Source organism: Poecilia mexicana, unplaced genomic scaffold (genome assembly GCF_051168715.1).
Source record: "Poecilia mexicana isolate PSO_F unplaced genomic scaffold, ASM5116871v1 scaffold_2, whole genome shotgun sequence".
NCBI classification, from domain to species: Eukaryota; Metazoa; Chordata; class Actinopteri; order Cyprinodontiformes; family Poeciliidae; genus Poecilia; species Poecilia mexicana.
This window is the reverse complement of record NW_028263371.1, coordinates 3215737-3229136: the sequence shown is the minus strand read 5'-3', so window position 1 is coordinate 3229136 and position 13400 is coordinate 3215737. Positions and strand designations below refer to the sequence as shown.

Below are 13400 nucleotides of genomic sequence, written 5' to 3'. Positions count from 1 at the left end.
AAGACTGACATGACACCGTCATAAACATGACATAACACATGTCATGAACATGAATAAACCTTCATGAATATTTATGACTGTTGCCATAAAGCGTCATTCGGTAAATTATGACACTTTTAATACAAAGTTGACAATATTCAAAATGTCTTTGTTATGACAACTTGACATTAACCAAGAAATAATTACTGTTTAAACTTTACCTTTAATAATATAAAGTTGTCTAATTTTTAAAGTGCAATAAGTAATACTTTTATAACAAATTTATATCAGTAACGATTTCTTGGTTAATGTCAAGTTGTCATAACAAAGACATTTTGAATAATGTCAACTTTGTATTAAAAGTGTCATAATTTACCGAATGACGCTTTATGACAACAGTCATAAATATTCATGAAGGCTTATTCATGTTCATGACATGTGTTATGTCATGTTTATGACAGTGTCATGTCAGTCTTATTCACCCCCCTTCAAATAAAGTGTTACCAAACATTTGTATTCAAAATCTCTCTCTCTCTCTCTCTTTCTCACTCTCACTCCCTCCCTTTTTTTAAAATAAAAATCTCACCAAGTGGTAGTTGTTTGAATAAAGCCACTTTAGTGTATGTGATGGCTGAAGCTACGCCAGAAGAAGCTGTTGCCATGGCGTCATCCAGTCTGGTGAACCTGCAAAGCAAAAATATTTTTGATTCAGTAAACTAAACTTGCTCTGTGATTGGTTAAAATTACTAAATTGATCCATTTGTGGCAAACACCAAAATAACCAGAACAATTAGAGAGAATAAGGAGATAAAAATGGATTAAAATCTTCAAATTCAGTAATTTGCATACAGTATATTTCATTAGCATTTTTGGTAGAACTGCATTTTAAACTGTGATTTCATAATAATTTGATGGATATTGTTCCACCCAAACGCTTTAGCATTAGCTTCATCCACAGGAAGTGCCTCAAAAATATTTGTCACTGACCCTGACTTTAATTACAAAAAACAAATCTGTATTTTTGTGTCACTTTTAAAGTCCTGGCTTCATCTTCACAGAGTGGTCAGTCCATGTATACACATTTCTTATAAACTCACAGTGTTTTGTAGGATGGGCAGGAAAGGAAAAGACTTCCCTGCTGGACAAGAGGAAAAAGTGGGAAATTAGTTACTTCCTTAAAGTGACATTATTATATATTGTTTTTGGCACACAGCATAATTTTATAGCACAATCAAGTAACTATGTTACCTTCAGTTCTTATAATAATGCTAAATATGTCAAATACGACTTAAAAGACATTTGATATTGTAAATGAGCTCCTTGAATTTGGACCTCTGTCTCTTCAAAAACTCCAGCTGTTTCAGAAACACTGCCTTCAGGAATTCATCATGTTTTGCTCCACTATTAACAAGGTTTTTATCAGTGGTTTACTGAGAAGTGGCTCAAATAATGAGCAGATATTCAGTTCCACCAGGGGTTTGCTAATTGCTGCTGACTAGTCTGAAGGAGCTGAGTGGGGGAAAAAAAGCAGTTCAGAGGAGGAGCTTCGTTCTTGAATGCGGAGCTAGCTCCACACAGGCGTTTTGCACAGATGAATGGTTGCCATGGGAGATAAAAGAATTTCTCAAACATGCATGACAGAATCAAAATAGCACACCAGGCATGTTTTTGATGAGGAAATAAGTTTATAACATGATTTAAAGCTCAAAAAGGTTGAATTTACATAATAAACAAAAATCTGCAAAACCACTGAATCATAATAGATTTTTTTTACCGTCTCGGTGAATCTCACGAGGGATGACAGGAACCCTATGAAACTGCTCTCTGGTGCTTCGATCATGTAATCAAAGAGAGTATTGATGACAACATCTGTGTTTTCAGGAAGCATCAGTCTCAGCAGCTCTACAATCTGATCCTGTGTGAGGAGCTGTAAGGCCTCCAGCTACAGAAAAAGAATAAAAAATAAAGTTGCTTGAGACAATTGTCACTTTGACCTTTTATGTCAAAATGCTGATAGCTTTAGACAGTCTGAGCCTTACTGGTTTGAAGAGTCGGTTGAGATGGATCAGCTCACTGATGAGCACAAACTCTGAGAATGGACCGAAGTTGTCGGTCAGCCACTGTGCGCTGTTGTTGAAGGAGGATAAACATCCTGGATCTGGAACAGGACAAGAAAATGGAGATTTGTTCAAAGTATTTATTGCTTTGAATACTATTCACAAAATTTTAAAATTAAATCCTAAAGTTTGTGTGTTTATTTATCTAACATTGAAAGAAAGTTTTAAAAATGGTTAACCACAAAATAATAAGCTGAACAACACAAAGCCTGTTGGGGGGAAAACAGCTGATATTGATTTGAAGGATGAGGAAGAATAGTTGTCTTGGAAACACCAGACAATCGTTATAAAAGTGAAGAGACTTAATGTTTCTTAAAACTCCTCTACTTCATTATATTTCAGACCTACATAAGTTTATTAAAATGTCAACATGCATGGTAAGGATCAGTGTGTTTGCAGGTTCCTACCTGCAGTGTTGTTTGTTGTCAGATAAACTGTGATGAAGTGTGTAAAGACAGACATCTGTTTTTCAAGCAACATGTGTGACTGAACTTCGCTCAATGTCTTCACGCTGAAAATGGAAAAGATTTTATTATCACAAATTGTAAAAGATAACTAAAAGTAATAAAGGAATAAATGTATCCATGCTTACATGTACTGGTAGGTGCTGCAGTCCAGTGATTTGGAGGAGAGACATGAGAGGAAGTCCTCGGAAACAGCTGGCAGGAACGGACGAAGGCGGCGGCCGAACCACATCTGGACGAAGGCGGGATCGTTGAAGACAGTCATGTTGACGACATCCAGCCGGAGTTCTCGTATGGAGTCCAGGATCATGGAGGCAGAAGGATGGTCAGGACGGAGTGTCTGCAACAAGAAATGATCCTGGTTACATTTTTTGCTAAAAAAAGATCTTTATGCAGATCAAAGAAGGCAGATTGATGAATTTAGGTGGTTCAACAAAGAATTCGTCTTAGGTGTATTTAAATATTTCCATCTGAGTTATTGCACTTTTTATTAAAATAAATTTTCATCCCAAATATATATTTATTTTTTTGCAATATTGCAGGTGGGAAATGTATGTAAATGACAATAGTCAATCCACCATTTATAACTTCACTACTTTATTGCTATATTTAGCATCTTTCAGAAAAAAACAGGAAAAGATGGGCCAAAATCAGAATCGGAGGGTCAGGTTTTTAAATATCAGTGAACGGCCTGAAAACTGAACCGAAGCACCGCTGGTTGAAACCAAAAGCCAGTCTTACGGTGTTGCTCAGCAGATCCAGAGCTTGATCCAGGACCAGGGTGGCTTTGGAGAGCAGCAGCTTCCAGGCAGGTTTGGAGCCTCTTGAGTTGGAGACCCTATCACAACCCAACATGGCTGCCAGATCCACAGCTGTTAAACCTGACAGCTGGAGAGGAGAATGACAACAGACCAGATGTTGAACCAAACATGGAACCATTTTCCCTCAGCTGCACTTTGAGGACAGATGATGATGATGATGCGACGTCTTACAGAGGCACAGGCAAATTCCTCCACAGAGAAGCTGCAGTGCCGTCCGACCGTTGATCTGTCTAGGTGGATCTGAAGCTCTGTGCTGTAACACAAAATGATTCATGTTTCCTTTATTTAACATGAAATGTTTAGGGAGAAATATCAAAAAGTCTTTCTCAACCCTACCTGTTGACTCCCATGCATATCTCTGTCTCTGTGAAAACGTGCAAGACAAGATAAAGTAATGTAAAAATAATACATAATTTTAAATAAAGTAGATAAAGGGTAGTTATGCAGTGAGAGGAAGCTTACCATTTGCCATTGTTGGATTGCACTAGGTAGAAAAAATGATTAAAATGGTTATTAATCTTCATAAAACAAACAAGGTTGTTTGAAAAATAAAAAAAATATTTAATAATATATCTTTACCTGCCCACTGTATATACTGCAGCCTGTGATAAAAGCACATAAACCCAATTAGTTAAGAACTCCTCTTAGTTATTAATAAGACATGATTAGTGAATTGACATGATTTTACAATCATAAAGTGATTCCTTGATTATTTTTGCCAAAACCAGCAATCAATAAAGTTGCATTGTGAAAATATTTTACATAACTTTTGATATAAAACATTTATATTCAAAATATCTCTCTGTCTTTCTCTCTCTGCCTCTCTCTCTTTTTTACTAAAAATCTCACCAAGTGGTAGTTGTTTGAATAAAGCCACTTTAGCGTATGTGATGGCTGAAGCTACGTCAGAAGAAGCTGTTGCCATGGCGTCATCCAGTCTGGTGAACCTGCAAAGCAAAAATATTTTTGATTCAGTAAACTAAACTTGCTCTGTGATTGGCTAAAATTACTAAATTGATCCATTTGTGGCAAACACCAAAATAACCAGAACAATTAGAGAGAATAAGGAAATAAAAATGGATTAAAATCATCAAATTCAGTAATTTGGACTCACAGTGTTTTGTAGGATGAACAGGAAAGGTTTTCCTGTTGGACAAAAGGAAGAAAATGAAAAATGAGTTACTAATTTAAACACAAAATCCTCGAAAAACCTTAATCATAATAGACTTTTCTAACCATCTTAGTGAATACGACAAGAGATGACAGGAACTCCGTGAATCTCCTTTCCTTTGGTGCTTCAGTCATGTAATCAAAGAGCGTGTTGATGACAGCATCTGTGTTTTCAGGGGGCGTCAGACCCAGCAGCTCCACTCTCTGATTTGGCGTGAGGAGCTGTATGACATCCAACTATTAAGAAAAGAAAAGAAAAAAAAGGTTATTTCGCCTTACTTTGAAAAAGCACTGATTTGTTTTTGACAGTCTGAGCCTCACTGGGTTGAAGAGTCGGTTGAGACGGATCAGCTCACTGATGATCACAAACTCTGAGAATGGACCGAAGTTGTCGGTCAGCCACTGTGCGCTGTTGTTGAAGGAGGACAAACATCCTGGACCTGGAACAGGTCAAGAAAATGGAGATTTGTTTGTTTTGCACCAAGAAAGAGGAAAAGTGTTTATTACTTTGAGCATTTACTGTTTTATAAGGAATAACATACTAAGGTTTGTGTGTTTATATGTCTGACATGGAAAGTCATGAAAAAATTAACGAGCACAAAATAAAGAGCTAAAAGACAAAGGGTTTGGATAAATAAATTAAGAAAAACAACTGAAATTTGAAGTTAACTAATGACATTGATTTAAAGGATGTTGTCGTGGAAACACTAGACAATCATAAAAGTAGCGGGTTAATAGTGTTTCTCAAAACTACTCTACTTTGTTATATTTCAGACCTACACAAGTTTATTAAAATGTCAACATGCATGGTAAGGATCAGTGTGTTTGCAGGTTCCTACCTGCAGTGTTGTTTGTTGTCAGATAAACTGTGATGAAGTGTGTAAAGACAGACAACTGTTTTTCACGCAACATGACTGGATGAAGCTCGCTCAATGTCTTCACGCTGAAAATGGAAAAGATATTTTATTATCACAGATTGTAAAAGAGATTCAAATATATTTGTAAAGTGATTATAAAGGACAAAGGTATCCATGCTTACATGTACTGGTAGGTGCTGCAGTCCAGTGATTCGGTGGCGACACATGAGAGGAAGTCCTCGGAAACAGCTGGCAGGAACGGACGAAGGCGGCGGCCGAACCACATCTGGACGAAGGCGGGATCGTTGAGGACAGTCACGTTGACGACATCCAGCCGGAGTTCTCGTATAGAGTCCAGGATCATGGAGGCAGAAGGATGGTCAGGACGGAGCGTCTGCAACAAGAAATGATCCTGGTTACGTTTTTAGCTAAAAAAAGATCTTGATGGAGATCAAAGAAGGCAGATTGATGAATTTAGGTAGTTCAACAAAGAATTGGTCTTAGGTGTACTTATATATTTCCATCTGGGTTATTGCACTTTTTATTAAAATAAATATTCATCCCAAATATATATTTATTTTTTGCAATATTGCAGGTGGGAAATGTATGTAAATGACAATAGTCAATCCACCATTTAAAACTTTACGACTTTATTGCTATATTTAGCATCTTTCAGATAAAAACAGGAAAAGATGGGCCAAAATCAGAATCAGGGGGTCAGGTTTTAAATATCAGTGAACGGCCTGAAAACTGAACCGAAGCACCGCTGGTTGGAACCAAAAGCCAGTCTTACGGTGTTGCTCAGCAGATCCAGAGCTTGATCCAGGACCAGGGAGGCTTTGGACAGCAGCAGCTTCCAGGCAGGTTTGGAGCCTCTTGAGTTGGAGACCCTATCACAACCCAACATGGCTGCCAGATCCACAGCTGTTAAACCTGACAGCTGGAGAGGAGAATGACAACAGACCAGATGTTGAACCAAACATGGAACCATTTTCCCTCAGCTGCACTTTGAGGACAGATGATGATGATGATGATGCGACGTCTTACAGAGGCACAGGCAAATTCCTCCACAGAGAAGCTGCAGTGCCGTCCGACCGTTGATCTGTCTAGGTGGATCTGAAGCTCTGTGCTGTAACACAAAATGATTCATGTTTCCTTTATTTAACATGAAATGTTTAGGGAGAAATATCAAAAAGTCTTTCTCAACCCTACCTGTTGACTCCCATGCATATCTCTGTCTCTGTGTAAAGTTGCAAGACAAGTTAAGGTATTAATGTAAAAATAATACATAATTTTAAATAAAGTAGATAAAGGGTAGTTATCCAGTGAGAGGAAACTTACCATTTGTCATTGTTGCATTGCACTAGGTAGAGAAAATGATTAAAATGGTTATTAATCTTCAAAAAACAGATTTGTTTGAAAAATAAAAATTAAAAAAGTCTTAAATAACATATCTTTACCTGCCCACTGTATATACTGCAGTCTGTAATAAAAGCACAAAAAGACCCAATTAGTTAAGAACTCCTCTTAGTTATAAATAAGAAATTAATCATTAATTGACATAAATGTACAATCATAAAATTATTCCTTGATTACTTTTGCCATAACCAGCAATCAATGAAATTGCATTTTGAATACTGCATGCCCCGTTGTATCTAACATTGTATTGAAATTAAAGGAAACGATCTTATTGTGATCAACTTTACATGTAATTAAAGTCATTACCGTTGTTGGAAAATGTTATATAAGGAGAATAAAATAAAAGGAGAAAACATTGGGAAAATAATTTACATAAGTATTGATACAAAACATTTGGTAACACTTTATTTGAAGGGGGTTGAATAAGACTGACATGACACCGTCATAAACATGACATAACACATGTCATGAACATGAATAAACCTTCATGAATATTTATGACTGTTGCCATAAAGCGTCATTCGGTAAATTATGACACTTTTAATACAAAGTTGACAATATTCAAAATGTCTTTGTTATGACAACTTGACATTAACCAAGAAATAATTACTGTTTAAACTTTACCTTTAATAATATAAAGTTGTCTAATTTTTAAAGTGCAATAAGTAATACTTTTATAACAAATTTATATCAGTAACGATTTCTTGGTTAATGTCAAGTTGTCATAACAAAGACATTTTGAATAATGTCAACTTTGTATTAAAAGTGTCATAATTTACCGAATGACGCTTTATGACAACAGTCATAAATATTCATGAAGGCTTATTCATGTTCATGACATGTGTTATGTCATGTTTATGACAGTGTCATGTCAGTCTTATTCACCCCCCTTCAAATAAAGTGTTACCAAACATTTGTATTCAAAATCTCTCTCTCTCTCTCTCTCTCTCTCTCTCTCACTCCCTCCCTTTTTTTAAATAAAAATCTCACCAAGTGGTAGTTGTTTGAATAAAGCCACTTTAGTGTATGTGATGGCTGAAGCTATGCCAGAAGAAGCTGTTGCCATGGCGTCATCCAGTCTGGTGAACCTGCAAAGCAAAAATATTTTTGATTCAGTAAACTAAACTTGCTCTGTGATTGGTTAAAATTACTAAATTGATCCATTTGTGGCAAACACCAAAATAACCAGAACAATTAGAGAGAATAAGGAGATAAAAATGGATTAAAATCTTCAAATTCAGTAATTTGCATACAGTATATTTCATTAGCATTTTTGGTAGAACTGCATTTTAAACTGAGTTTCATAATAATTTGATGGATATTGTTCCACCCAAACGCTTTAGCATTAGCTTCATCCACAGGAAGTGCCTCAAAAATATTTGTCACTGACCCTGACTTTAATTACAAAAAACAAATCTGTATTTTTGTGTCACTTTTAAAGTCCTGGCTTCATCTTCACAGAGTGGTCAGTCCATGTATACACATTTCATATAAACTCACAGTGTTTTGTAGGATGGGCAGGAAAGGAAAAGACTTCCCTGCTGGACAAGAGGAAAAAGTGGGAAATTAGTTACTTCCTTAAAGTGACAGTATTATATATTGTTTTTGGCACACAGCATAATTTTATAGCACAATCAAGTAACTATGTTACCTTCAGTTCTTATAATAATGCTAAATATGTCAAATACGACTTAAAAGACATTTGATATTGTAAATGAGCTCCTTGAATTTGGACCTCTGTCTCTTCAAAAACTCCAGCTGTTTCAGAAACACTGCCTTCAGGAATTCATCATGTTTTGCTCCACTATTAACAAGGTTTTTATCAGTGGTTTACTGAGAAGTGGCTCAAATAATGAGCAGATGTTCAGTTCCACCAGGGGTTTGCTAATTGCTGCTGACTAGTCTGAAGGAGCTGAGTGGGGGAAAAAAATGCAGCTCAGAGGAGGAGCTTCGTTCTTGAATGCGGAGCTAGCTCCACACAAGCATTTTGCACAGATGAATGGTTGCCATGGGAGATAAAAGAATTTCTCAAACATGCATGACAGAATCAAAATAGCACACCAGGCATGTTTTTGATGAGGAAATAAGTTTATAACATGATTTAAAGCTCAAAAAGGTTGAATTTACATAATAAACAAAAATCTGCAAAACCACTGAATCATAATAGATTTTTTTTACCGTCTCGGTGAATCTCACGAGGGAAGACAGGAACCCTATGAAACTGCTCTCTGGTGCTTCGATCATGTAATCAAAGAGAGTATTGATGACAACATCTGTGTTTTCAGGAAGCATCAGTCTCAGCAGCTCTACAATCTGATCCTGTGTGAGGAGCTGTAAGGCCTCCAGCTACAGAAAAAGAATAAAAAATAAAGTTGCTTGAGACAATTGTCACTTTGACCTTTTATGTCAAAATGCTGATAGCTTTAGACAGTCTGAGCCTTACTGGTTTGAAGAGTCGGTTGAGATGGATCAGCTCACTGATGAGCACAAACTCTGAGAATGGACCGAAGTTGTCGGTCAGCCACTGTGCGCTGTTGTTGAAGGAGGATAAACATCCTGGATCTGGAACAGGACAAGAAAATGGAGATTTGTGCAAAGTATTTATTGCTTTGAATACTATTCACAAAATTTTAAAATTAAATCCTAAAGTTTGTGTGTTTATTAATCTAAAATTGAAAGAAAGTTTTAAAAATGGTTAACCACAAAATAATGAGCTAAACAACACAAAGCTTGGGGGGAAAACAGCTGATATTGATTTGAAGGATGAGGAAGAATAGTTGTCTTGGAAACACCAGACAATCGTTATAAAAGTGAAGAGACTTAATGTTTCTCAAAACTCCTCTACTTCATTATATTTCAGACCTACATAAGTTTATTAAAATGTCAACATGCATGGTAAGGATCAGTGTGTTTGCAGGTTCCTACCTGCAGTGTTGTTTGTTGTCAGATAAACTGTGATGAAGTGTGTAAAGACAGACATCTGCTTTTCACGCAACATGTGTGACTGAACTTCGCTCAATGTCTTCACGCTGAAAATGGAAAATATTTTATTATCACAAATTGTAAAAGATAACTAAAAGTAATAAAAGAATAAATGTATCCATGCTTACATGTACTGGTAGGTGCTGCAGTCCAGTGATTTGGAGGAGAGACATGAGAGGAAGTCCTCGGAAACAGCTGGCAGGAACGGACGAAGGCGGCGGCCGAACCACATCTGGACGAAGGCGGGATCGTTGAAGACAGTCATGTTGACGACATCCAGCCGGAGTTCTCGTATGGAGTCCAGGATCATGGAGGCAGAAGGATGGTCAGGACGGAGTGTCTGCAACAAGAAATGATCCTGGTTACATTTTTAGCTAAAAAAAAGATCTTTATGCAGATCAAAGAAGGGAGATTGATGAATTTAGGTGGTTCAACAAAGAATTCGTCTTAGGTGTATTTAAATATTTCCATCTGGGTTATTGCACTTTTTATTACAATAAATATTCATCCCAAATATATATTTATTTTTTTGCAATATTGCAGGTGGGAAATGTATGTAAATGACAATAGTCAATCCACCATTTATAACTTCACTACTTTATTGCTATATTTAGCATCTTTCAGATAAAAACAGGAAAAGTTGGGCCAAAATCAGAATCAGAGGGTCAGGTTTTTAAATATCAGTGAACGGCCTGAAAACTGAACCGGAGCACCGCTGGTTGAAACCAAAAGCCAGTCTTACGGTGTTGCTCAGCAGATCCAGAGCTTGATCCAGGACCAGGGAGGCTTTGGACAGCAGCAGCTTCCAGGCAGGTTTGGAGCCTCTTGAGTCGGAGACCCTATCACAACCCAACATGGCTGCCAGATCCACAGCTGTTAAACCTGACAGCTGGAGAGGAGAATGACAACAGACCAGATGTTGAACCAAACATGGAACCATTTTCCCTCAGCTGCACTTTGAGGACAGATGATGATGATGATGATGCGACGTCTTACAGAGGCACAGGCAAATTCCTCCACAGAGAAGCTGCAGTGCCGTCTGACCATTGATCTGTCTAGGTGGATCTGAAGCTCTGTGCTGTAACACAAAATGATTCATGTTTCCTTTATTTAACATGAAATGTTTAGGGAGAAATATCAAAAAGTCTTTCTCAACCCTACCTGTTGACTCCCATGCATATCTCTGTCTCTGTGTAAAGTTGCAAGACAAGTTAAGGTATTAATGTAAAAATAATACATAATTTTAAATAAAAGTAGGTCAAGAGTAGTTATGCAGTGAGAGGAAGCTTACCATTTGCCATTGTTATATTGCACTAAATAGAGAAAATTATTAAAATGGTTATTAATCTTCAAAAAACAAATACATTTGTTTGAAAACATAAAATAAAATGTCCACAGTAACATATATTTACCTGCCCACTATATATGATGCAGTCTGTAATAAAAGTACCAAAAAAAAGATCAAATTAGTTAATTATTAAACAAATGAGAAATTATTTGTCAGTTGACACAAATTTACAATCATAAAGTCAATTCTTCAGTGTATAATCAGTAAGCTGCATTTTGGATATTGAATGTCCTTTTGTATTTAACATGGTAAAGATGTATTGCCACAGTCTTTACACCTGATCCACATTAAAAATGTAACAGTCAACATGCATGGTAAGTGAAATGAAAGAAATGAAAGGGGAGAGATTTAACACAATTTATATTCTAAAAATGTTTCTCTGTTTATATATATATATATATATATATGTGTATATAAAAATCTCACCAAGTGGTAGTTGTTTGAATAAAGCCACTTTAGTGTATGTAATGGCTGAAGCTATGTCAGAAGTAGCTGTTGCCAAGGCGTCGTCCAGTCTGGTGAACCTGCAAGGCAACAATATTTTCAATTGAATCAAACTAAACTCGTTCTGTGGTCAGTCATCGATGTGAGGCAAACACCAGAATACATCAGAGAGATGATTTAAAAAAAGTTTCATTGCTTTATTTAAATTGAGAAGTTTATATATATTTGATAGGTTCCCCTTGCAAATGTACGACATTTGCTCCAAAACTTTTACTTTCCGTCTGATGTCCTTAGATGTTGTTTCAATATCTCCAAATTTCTCATTATGCTTTGCTGCCATTGTCATACTCCACATTTTGGATGACCTTCTTAGAGTTGCAAGGTTCTCTTCCTTTATCCAAATATTTCAAATCTCGCTACACTCAATGTTTCATCCAAAGGAAATGTCTGGAAAAAAATGTTTGTCTTTGTCCCTGATCCCTGACTGTATTTACAAAAGGAAACCACCCTTGTTTTTCTGCTTAGTTTTGGCTTCTTCCTCAGAGGGTGGTCAGTCCATGTTGGTTCAGGGCTCAAATCAGTAGCTGCGTTTCCATTGACCGTATAATTGCACAACTTGACATTTTGAAAATGGATCTGCTTAATGAAAACATGACAATTAATTATTTTATTTTATTTTTTTAAAAACTCTTGTCTTTAGAATTTGGTGCTAGTTTGTGGTGGTTCTATGACTGTATTGAAATGGATGTATTTCACAAAGCTGCAGTGGAAACACTTTTTTTGCATCACACGAGTCATGATCAGTGACAGGATTCTCCTACTGGCAGAAACCATGAAAAAGAAGACAGCAGGAAGTAGATGGAGGATCATGACTTGTCGTGTGTACAAACTTATTCACGTGTGATTTCAATTGCATTTCTTATTTAATGGAAACAAAACAATTGTGAAATTTGTTTTTGACGTTATCCGATATCAACAAAGTTTTGCACACATTTGTAATGAAAATGCGGCTTATAAGCTCATCAGACACTCATTGAAAAAAAAATCCTGCTAAAGACGACTCTGAAGTTCTTTTTTACTCTATGGTGTGACATAATCATGATCATCTTTCCTAGGCACACATTAGTTTCCTAGGAACTACCAACACTTCACTCTCATTTGGCATTTCTGGCTACAACTTTAATTGTGTATATTGCAGGTTTGATCTGAACTCACAGTGTTTTGTAGGATGAGCAGGAAAGGTTCAACTGTTGGAGAAAAACAAGAAGAGGACAAATGAGCTACTACCTTAAAACAAAAGTCCTGAACATAACAGACTTTTCTTACCGTCTCAGAAAACATGACCAGAGACGACAGGAAATCTGTGAATCTCCTTTCCTCTGGTGCTTTGGCCATGTAATCAAAGAGCATGTTGATGACAGCGTCTGTGTTCTCAAGAAGCGGCAGTCCCAGCAGCTGCACAGTCTGATGTGGCGTAAGAAGCTGTAAGGCCTCCAGCTACAAAAAAAAAAAAAATTATTTGGCCTTATTTTTTTTAAAAGCACTGATCTGTTTTTAACAGTCTGAGCCTCACTGGTTTGAAGAGTCGGTTGAGATGGATCAGCTCACTGATGAGCACAAACTCTGAGAATGGACCGAAGTTGTCGGTCAGCCACTGTGCGCTGTTGTTGAAGGAGGACAGACATCCTGGATCTGGAACAGGTAAAGAAAATGGAGATTTGTGCAAAGTATTTATTGCTTTGAATAATATTCACAAAATTTTAAAATTAAATCCTAAAGTTTGTGTGTTCATTTATCTA

At 36.7% G+C, this 13400-nt stretch overlaps 1 protein-coding gene across 7 annotated transcripts in view; it reads right to left on the bottom strand.

Moving 5' to 3' along the window:
* The window catches only part of mslnb (mesothelin b), a 62244-nt gene that overhangs the window by 25834 nt on the left and 23010 nt on the right, over positions 1-13400 (bottom strand). For 3 of the 7 annotated variants that reach the window (XM_088009009.1, XM_088009017.1, XM_088009031.1), the window contains exons 37-73: positions 13175-13293; positions 12928-13098; positions 12817-12848; positions 11584-11681; positions 11222-11244; positions 11101-11122; positions 10971-10998; positions 10806-10887; positions 10552-10698; positions 9938-10149; positions 9753-9856; positions 9271-9389; positions 9006-9173; positions 8328-8368; positions 7818-7915; positions 6869-6891; positions 6750-6771; positions 6621-6648; positions 6456-6537; positions 6202-6348; positions 5591-5802; positions 5391-5494; positions 4873-4991; positions 4618-4788; positions 4496-4527; positions 4231-4328; positions 3961-3983; positions 3844-3865; positions 3718-3745; positions 3553-3634; positions 3302-3448; positions 2689-2900; positions 2504-2607; positions 2019-2137; positions 1754-1921; positions 1077-1117; positions 566-663 (exon numbers count right to left, since the gene is read on the bottom strand). In XM_088009009.1, coding sequence (XP_087865135.1) covers positions 566-663; positions 1077-1117; positions 1754-1921; positions 2019-2137; positions 2504-2607; positions 2689-2900; positions 3302-3448; positions 3553-3634; positions 3718-3745; positions 3844-3865; positions 3961-3983; positions 4231-4328; positions 4496-4527; positions 4618-4788; positions 4873-4991; positions 5391-5494; positions 5591-5802; positions 6202-6348; positions 6456-6537; positions 6621-6648; positions 6750-6771; positions 6869-6891; positions 7818-7915; positions 8328-8368; positions 9006-9173; positions 9271-9389; positions 9753-9856; positions 9938-10149; positions 10552-10698; positions 10806-10887; positions 10971-10998; positions 11101-11122; positions 11222-11244; positions 11584-11681; positions 12817-12848; positions 12928-13098; positions 13175-13293 — 3546 coding nt within the window. The remainder of the gene's footprint in view (positions 1-565; positions 664-1076; positions 1118-1753; positions 1922-2018; positions 2138-2503; positions 2608-2688; positions 2901-3301; positions 3449-3552; positions 3635-3717; positions 3746-3843; positions 3866-3960; positions 3984-4230; positions 4329-4495; positions 4528-4617; positions 4789-4872; positions 4992-5390; positions 5495-5590; positions 5803-6201; positions 6349-6455; positions 6538-6620; positions 6649-6749; positions 6772-6868; positions 6892-7817; positions 7916-8327; positions 8369-9005; positions 9174-9270; positions 9390-9752; positions 9857-9937; positions 10150-10551; positions 10699-10805; positions 10888-10970; positions 10999-11100; positions 11123-11221; positions 11245-11583; positions 11682-12816; positions 12849-12927; positions 13099-13174; positions 13294-13400) is intronic. The other 4 variants (XM_088009025.1, XM_088009033.1, XM_088009014.1 and 1 more) reach the window with 3 other exon arrangements.